The sequence below is a fragment of the Micropterus dolomieu genome, linkage group LG05 (assembly GCF_021292245.1).
Source record: "Micropterus dolomieu isolate WLL.071019.BEF.003 ecotype Adirondacks linkage group LG05, ASM2129224v1, whole genome shotgun sequence".
NCBI classification, from domain to species: Eukaryota; Metazoa; Chordata; class Actinopteri; order Centrarchiformes; family Centrarchidae; genus Micropterus; species Micropterus dolomieu.
In genome coordinates, this window is record NC_060154.1 from 20,333,014 (window position 1) to 20,341,876 (window position 8,863).

An 8,863-nucleotide genomic window follows, 5' to 3' on the forward strand; every position below is an offset into this window, starting at 1 on the left:
CATGTTGCACTCAGTCTACTCAGTCTAGTACTTAAAGTTGTGGGGGGAAAAAAATCTTTTTTGATGATCTGTTCTTGTGTGAAAAGTAGGCCTACCACAGCGACAGAAAAAAAAACCTGTAAAACAAGCTGCTGGAGGTTTGCTGCCCTCCGCAGGCTGCTTCCCGGTGAATGTGCTTCTCTTCGGAGATAAAGAAGGAACATCTCGGTGTAGTGAAGAAAACCACATTAACATGGTAAAGTGCGGCACAAGCTCGTATTATAACACAACACTAATCACTGACCTTAGCTACTGTGTAGTGTTTGTCATATACCAAGACCCCATAATCTTCAGGATGTACTTTTAATCTCCCTAAATGCCAAATAGCGGTCGGTTCACGCGCACGGGGCGACACTTCATCTTTCCGGAGGAAGCGCAGATTTAGCGCTACATTGTTTACATCTTTAATAATATTTAAGTCAAATTTTCAACCCCAAACGATTGTTTTATCGTTTAAATGCCTATGTGGGATTTTTAGTGTTAATAGTCGTGTGAATAATGGCAGATACCCGGCATGGCACGTCAGACAAACCCGCTCAGAAAAGAACACAGGGAGAGTGACAAGGACGGGGAGAGGGAGAAAGAAAGGGGAGGGGAACTGACATTAAAGCAACACAACAAGGAAACTACACTGCAGAGCCACAGACGCCTTCATTTTATGTTTTTGAATAATAGCCGCAGCTAGTGTGGCGAAGGGTATCTGTGAAATCTGCCCGGAGCTCAAACCCACACAGCGGCAAGTGCCCTGAAAAGGAGCAGCGTTTGACCGAGCTGGATTTAGAGGCGCTCTCCGACGCTTTCAGAGATATGGGTGAGAATAATGAAAGAGGGGTTTAATTGTAATTCTGAGGGAAAGTAACAGAGGGGAACAGGCCTCTTCTAGCGGAGAGAGCCATGCCCTAATGGGAGATGGAAACAAAGGCCAACCGCATAGCTTAGCTGTAATTAATGAAATGCCAATTTAGATTATCATTTGGCTATTTTGCCCCCTTGAGATTCATTTCACCATGATAGGACTGCTATCATTTTAGCATGGTGCAGTTATGGACGATGCTGGCTGCCATTACAGTGGAGCTTTAATTACAAAGTTATTAAAATTAAAGTAATGGGACATTTGCATGGGGTTTGTTCCTGATGTAACTGTGATACAGATGTTTAACTGGTAGTCAGGTGCTTTTTCAAATTTTGAAGCCTCAGAGTAATATGACCTTTAACAAGAGGCTGCTGAATAATGAAAACATTAAAAAATAATGAACAAAATTATGTTTTTTTGTTTTTGACACTGACATTACACCCACATACATCACTCCAGCAGATGGAGCACATTAGGATCCATGATGTGTGAATGTGTGTGTGTGTCCTTAGGCTCAGAGCCACCCAGCTCTCCACAGGTGGTGGAGGATGGAGGAGAGGAGGATGAGGAGGAGCTGAGTGGAGGGGAGGAGGCAGACCTGCGGTCCAGCTCCGGACGGGGCTCCCTCCTGACCCGGAGAGGCATCACCCTGAGAGTGTTGCTCAAGGACGGCCTTGTGGAGCCGGGGGATGGGGTGCTAGCCATCCACTACCTGGTAATAACATACAGTACATACAATGAGAATGTTTTTATTCATTTTTTATGCAAGTAAGTAAGCAAGTAAGTATGGCACTTATTATTCATGTCAAGCTAACCTGGCCATGATACACTGGCAATGAAATGCACTAAGTAGGAAACCCACATGTATGTCTTGCTTCTTGATTTAAAATGTCTCCCTTCTCCGCTCCATCAGGGTAAGAACTTTGTAGGAGACCTGTTGAATGATGGGAAAATCAGATGGGTGGAGACGGGCCAGATCTTCAACTCCCCCAGCGCCTGGGCAACGCACTGCAAACGTCTGGTCAACCCAGCCAAGAAGTCTGGCTGTGGCTGGGCATCTGTACGCTACCGGGGACAGAAGCTGGTCCAGTACAAAACCACCTGGCTGCACAAGTACCAACCCAGCGCAGACATGGTGAGAGGAGAACAGTGGAATTTGTACTTTTATAACTTTTTAGTCAGAATGTAACCTAAAATATAGCCTAAATATTTGAGGGAACACACAAGCTGTATCAAGTTAAATGTGTGTCGAGGTCAAACATCATGACCCACATTTTGACCTTTACAATGAAATGATCCCAAATGTGCTTCTAAACAGCTTATTTGTATATGATTTAATAGCATGAAAAATGAATTGTTTCAGGTCTACATACAGTTAGTTCATGGATCAGTATGGAGACTGGTCTGTGCATGACTCTTGACACGCAGAGAGAAGAAGGGAAAAGCTGAGATGGACCAAATTAAGGATTGTTAAAGGGGCATGACAAAATCAGTAAGAGGCAAAAAAAGAACAAGGCCCCATTCATCGTTCATATGTGGAAATGGAGTTATCCAGATTATAATGTTGACGATTTAACACGAGTCTGCATTTTTGAAGTTTATTAACAGTCAGCTGGATCATGACCAAGACGTTGTACTGAGAAGAACAAACATTAATTCATTAAAATGGCTCGCAACTGTTTTACACAATTATATTTTCAAAATGAAGAGTTACCTATACTTCTACACAATCAAGTACACATCAAAATAAGTGTAAACTAAAGAAATAACTAAACCAAATGTTTGGTTTATGTTTGCAAATTCACTGGTAATCTCTAACTATGATGAAACAGTGGAAACATTGTGGAGCACACTGTAGAACAAAATTACATCTTTAACAATGCAGGAACACACACAAAATGAGACATATGAATGAAGGTGTTGCCCCGGTGCATGCTGGGAGGGTTCCCTACACACCTAGCTCATGTAACTGCAATCACACAATCAGCACTCAGCCAGTTACATGAATGCAGATCATTGTTTTTAACTAGCTACTCATTTTGCCTTTATTTCAAAATAAGTGTGTACTGTTATTAAAGATAACTTAATGGATAGCTGGATGAGAACTAACATGATGATTTGAGCCTGATGACAGTATGTTAGCCTGATTTAGCTATGCCACGTTGGCCTAAAGAGGAGAAAGAAACCCTGATTTTTAAAAAGTCAGATTATTGTCCCACTTCTTTTCTTTTGTATCATCACTGTTGAAAATCTCCATCTTATCTGGTCACTTCTGTTGATAAATAATTCCTGAAAACCTGGAACAAGAGAAAAAATTTGCAGGAGAGTTTCTAATACTGATCAACTTCAGGAATTTTCTCAAAATGAGTGTCTTGAATGGAAAATGTAACTGTATTTTAGAAAATACATGAAAGACATTGATTTATATAGGAAACATGAAATATTCTGGAAATATCCTCACTGCACTGGCGGATTTTGTTTCACTTGTTTTAAGACTTAATTTTTGCAGTGATGTTGTAACCCCTCCGTTTTATCCTTAGAGGCCCCCGGGTTGAGATCACTGCTGTAGGGTACCTGTATGTCTAAATATACTGTTGTCCCATCTACATTACTGTATTTACATTATCCTATGTCATATATTGTGTGTATTTCTTGTGATGACAGAGCCTGGTGAGTGAGGAGGATGATGACGAGGATGAAGAGGAAGGGAAGACAGCTGTGCAGGCAGATGAGAAGAACAAGAACAACAAACCTGGATTACATGGTATAATATCTCTTTTTTCAACATTAGCTTTATTAGTTTTAGAACATTACAACCCTTGAGCTGACAAACATAACAATGTAGAAAATAATGAAGAAAAGATGTCAGATCAGCACACCTCTCATTCTCACCACCACTCACCCCTCCTGACCCACCCCCCATCTATCTCTTCTCTTGTAACGTTGCATTGTTTTCGCAATTGTGTGGTTCCAACAAACTGGGAAACCAATGTTAACCTTAACTGTTGCAGACGTGATGGTTTCACGGAGAACCGACAGAGAGAGAATTCCTGTCAGATATTGCACCTTGGGCACCAGGGATGCTACCAGGTACTGACTTTTATTCAGAAAGATCAGTGTAGTTTTATGTGACGTACTCTTGTAGCATGGAGTGAATTTGAGTGTGACAGACACTAACTTGTATCCTCAGAGATCCACACACACTGGTGGAGCTGTCAGCTTTCTCAGCCATCAACAGATTCCAGCCTTTCAATGTAGCCGTGTCCAGTAATGTGCTGCTGCTAATGGTCAGTAACAATCACATCTAAAATAAGATAATTGAATATTAATGGACAGTTAAGACAAAGTTACCTGTTTTTTATTCTCATCAGGACTTCCACTGTCACCTGACAACCAGTGAGGTGGTGGGATACCTCGGAGGACGATGGGATACCAATACACAATGTGAGTGTGACCCTAGAGATAAGAAAGTAACTGCAAGAAATAAACGTTAGTAGAAGAGGAGAATGAGGCTGTCTTTAAACCCAGCCCTTTTCTCTCTGTGGCCGATACATTTCAGTGCTCACAGTCTTAAGGGCTTTCCCCTGTCGGACCAGGCTGGCAGACAGAGACTCTGCGTCTGCTGTTGAGGAGGAGGTAACACATGGACAGCTAATCAGTAGTCTGCACTGACAGCATGTGTGCCTTCAGAAAACATGAAGGCGAATGTAACCCGTTTTAAAAATTCACAAGTTCTTCCTGCGCCCCAGGACAGTTCAGCTGCCAGCACTTGTCAACATTCATCTCTCTTGCCAAAAGCCAGAAACCAAAGAACCCACTCTTGAATTTTCATTACTGGGAAGTCAACACTGACTGCTTTGCTGAGTGTGTTAACCACCAAAATTTTGTTTCGTTTTTTTACACTTAAAATTGATTTAAATACTAGTTAATTTCTGTTAACAATCTTAGAATACAAACTCCACCAAGATCAACTTTTTTTAACAAAGCTCCAGTTTTACAAAAGTGGCTCAAAATCACATGCACTGCCCTAACTGTCCTGGGATAAATCTTAATGTGAAATCTTAAATAGTGTCCTTCCCCTTAGGTTCTGTAATATTAGCAAATTTATAGCAACACATAATTTACAATTAATTTTCAGCATGGAAAGTCGACCAGTTAACAGAATAGAAAATGCAATTTCAAACTTTGCAACTGGGACAACCATTTGAATACTTAACTATAGCGGCCAAAACTACATTCAGCTGCAAGTTACAATTACAATTTCACAAATAGGGGTTTTCCAATTACCAATTACAATTGTATATCCAGTTATTGCTGAGCTCCGCTGTGAACTGGCAACATCTATAACAATTACTGTGGTAGTACACATTTATTTACTTTCACTCAAGTCAAACAACATTATTAATTTACATTAAAGTTAATTTTTTTTTTCTAATCAGCACCTGTCATGTTGACTCTGCTCCAGATCTGTCAGAACCTGTTCATGCGCGGGCTGTCGTTGGTGGGCTGGTACCACAGTCACCCGCGAGGCCCAGCTCTGCCGTCACTGCAGGACATTGACTCCCAGATGGACCATCAGCTGAGGCTGCAGGGTTCAAACAATGGCTTCCAGCCCTGTCTGGGCATCATCTGTGGTAAGGGCCTTTATATACAGTGTGGGACTATAATGGTGTGATAGATTATTGATATGTACAGGGAAATTCTTTCAGTACCTCTTCCGCAGGGAGCTGTGAAAACAGTTTGATAAAAGACACTTTATTTATGCCATGCAGGGAAATTAAATAGTATTGGTAAATAACAAAGCAGGAGATAGAGTGGATCTATCTACAATACATATATAGTCATTGTGCATCTACTGTAGTTCTGCAATCTCACTACCCAAAAACTGCAGTACAGTTATATAAGAATGGAAAAAGGTAATGGGTTAAGTGTCAGCAGAAAGCAACAAATGCATGTGAGATCGTAAAATATAAATATTGCAGTGTTGTGTAGCAGCAGTAGACTGATCGTAATAGAAAACTTAATAAATGTTTAACAGCTGGATGCCCTCAAGAAGACAAAAATGAAGATAAAAGAAATGTTATTTTTACTGTGTTGTTGTTTTGCAAGAAAAAATAAGGTAAAAAACAGACAATAATGAAGGGTAAGAAGGGTCTTTTGTGGACCCCACTACACTTTTAACTTTTGTTCTCTTTCAGGACCATATTATCACGGCAATCAAGGTGTTGCGTCCACAATAACTCCATTCTGGGTTGTACCACCGCCTGAGGTGAGGACAGGAATAATTAATATAATTTAAACTACTCACCTTCTTATGTCATCGCTTTGTGACTTAGTTTAGTCTTTACTGACACTCCTAATTTAGAAAGACACTTGTGCTCATATTTCTGCTAAACGTATGCATCATCTACCTTCCTGCAGCAACGGCCCAATGACCATGGTATCCCCGTGGCTGTAGAGGTCACCTACGTACAGGACAACTTTCTCACTAGTGATGTTCTTAACGAGATGGTACTTATACTGCAGCATCAGTCCTATGAAAATACTGCAAAAGAAATCTGTACTGTAAATACTGTAAATCCTTATTAAAAACTTCTGTTTATTTCCTCCACAGATGCTCCTGGTTGACTATTACAGGGCAGCTCCCGACCTCGTCCAGTTCAGCCAGTATTGGTGTCCTGATACGACCATGATGGACAAGATCAAGGTAGGATTTATTGACCAGTTGAAATCTTTATACCTGGGCAGATATTAGGTGAGTGATGGTATTCTCATTTATTCAAATTCAAATTAGCTTTATTGGCATGAATGTGTAATAACAATATTGCCAAAGCAATACTATAATATATATATATATAATATATATATAATTTTACAGTAGTGGATTAAGTTTTCTCTTTCCTTTACTTAAGCAAAAGGTCTAATACCTCACTGTAAAACCTATTACAAGTAAAAGTACTACATTGAAGATGTTACTTAAGTAAAGGTATGTAAGTGTAATCAGTAACATGTACTTAAAGTATCATATTATACTAGTTGTTATACTAGTATATATTATACCAATACATTATTATACCAATACATTATTATTACTTATGAATTAATGTAAAAGCAGGATTTTACTGTTGTAGTTGGTTGAGGTTGAACTATTTTGTATGACTGCAATTAATGACTTTTTTTATTATGGATTAATCTGCTGATTGTTTTCGCCATTAATCAGTTGTAAAAATTCTGAAAATTGTGAGAAACATAGTCACAATTGCCCAAAGTGACACCTTCACAATGTTTGTTTTGTCAGTCCAAACCTCAAAATGATTAAAGATACATTAAAATAATCAAAAGGAAAAGCAGCACATCTTGACATTTGTGAAGCTGGAACCCTGAAATGTTTTTACATTAAAAATGACTAGTTGCCAATTAAATTTATGTCAGTCAACTAATGTACTAGTTGTACTTGTATAAACTGTTAAGTAGTTGAATTTATAACAAAACATCACATTTTTTAAACTGTTCATATGTTTTGTGTGTAAAAACCTTACTTTGTAAAGTAACTGAAGCTGTCAGAGGAATGCAGTGAAATAAAATTACAATATTTCCCTTTGAGATGTAGTGGAGTAGAAGAAGAAAGTGGCATGAAAAGAAAATGCTCAAGTAAAGTACAAATACCTTTATTTGCCATCAGCTGACCTAACTTGGACAACCTTCTGTCTCCTTCCTCAGGGCTCTCTGAGTTGCCATGCTCCCAAAGACCAGGCCTACTCTCAGATCTTGGAGCATGTCTACAGCCAGCTGAGCAACATGCACTGAGTGGATCTGCCGTGCATGCGCGCATGCGGCTGCTCGCCATCTCAAGTTGTTCCATTTCAAACCCCCTTTTGTGTGGCGCTGACAGGACTGGAGTGACGGATGTACAACGTAGAAACCTGCTTGAAAAACATATCCTGTAGATGCCTTGAATTCTCTCATGCTTGAGTGATACTTAATTTTGACACAGCATTATTGTGAGTTCAGAAACACTTAAGTGACTGAAAGTGCTAAACCTGTGATACTAGTAGCCCCAGGAGATGGTATTTATTTTTAAATGGCGGAAAGTGAGAAGTGTACAATTTGACACAGAAAACCAGACAGCACCGGATCAGGGAACACGAGACTAACGAGATGGACACTGAACAGAAGCATCTCGTGGACCAGAAATCAGGCTGGCTGACCGGCCTCTTTACCTTTTACACATGGACCTATGTGCCTATCTGTGCCAGTATCCTGTGGTATGAGCAGATAAGTACAATGTAGACTTTTAATGTGTTGTAATTGCCTTTATAACTAAACCAATGGAGCAAAGGTAAAAATGGGTAGTACAAAATATACTACATTAGCAAAGAATGCAAATGTGTCTTGGTTTGACCTAAACTGTACTCTGCAATAGGTTTCGTGAATGTTTGTGTTCCTCAAGTCAAATTGGACAGTTGCAGTGTGGTGCAAGTAATTCCACTGTGCCATGCCAACTTTTTTTTAATGAACGTGTGTGTGTGTGTGTGTGTGTGTGTGCCCTCTACTGTCTCCATGTAGGGTTATGTGAGACATGAGTCCTGTTGGTTAGGACAGATATTTGCTTCCTCTTTATCTGTACTGTATTTATTACTAACTGCGGATTGTGTGATGTACATGTATGAAGACAGAGCAATGCCTTACGCCTGCTGATGATCCACAGAGCATTAAAATATACACACTGGAATAATTTAAACATGACTTACTTCTTTGTTGACTTTCTTCTAAATCACTACAGGTCCACAATCACGCTAGCAGCTCTGTGAGATGCTCACAGTGACAAAGTTACCATGCTGATATTCAGCAGGTATAATGTTAATGATGCGTGCAACATTTACTTGACAGGGGAAAGCCTCAGCTTTGTGTTAAGTGAATGTTATTACTTTAAAAGGTATTTGCTCACAAACCAAGGAAAGAGGAAATGTC

The 8,863-nt window shown here is 39.8% G+C and overlaps 2 protein-coding genes across 2 annotated transcripts in view; one reads left to right on the forward strand and one right to left on the reverse strand.

Annotated features, from left to right (window-relative positions):
• lpxn (leupaxin) overlaps positions 1 to 8,863 on the reverse strand; it is a 665,334-nt gene that overhangs the window by 566,192 nt on the left and 90,279 nt on the right. The window lies entirely within an intron of this gene.
• Positions 686 to 8,633, forward strand: mpnd (MPN domain containing). Its single transcript, XM_046049088.1, has 13 exons — positions 686 to 850; positions 1,405 to 1,607; positions 1,806 to 2,027; positions 3,557 to 3,656; positions 3,904 to 3,982; positions 4,083 to 4,179; positions 4,264 to 4,336; positions 4,452 to 4,528; positions 5,358 to 5,526; positions 6,091 to 6,161; positions 6,314 to 6,403; positions 6,507 to 6,599; positions 7,613 to 8,633. Exons 1-13 carry the CDS (start codon positions 847 to 849, stop codon positions 7,697 to 7,699), a joined length of 1,365 nt encoding a protein of 454 aa, XP_045905044.1. The 5' UTR covers positions 686 to 846; the 3' UTR covers positions 7,700 to 8,633.

Coding starts and splice junctions, on each gene's coding strand:
- mpnd (XM_046049088.1), top strand. Junction 2,028..3,556: donor ACCAACCCAGCGCAGACATG/GTGAGAGGAGAA, acceptor TTGTGATGACAG/AGCCTGGTGAGTGAGGAGGA. Junction 6,600..7,612: donor CCATGATGGACAAGATCAAG/GTAGGATTTATT, acceptor CTCCTTCCTCAG/GGCTCTCTGAGTTGCCATGC.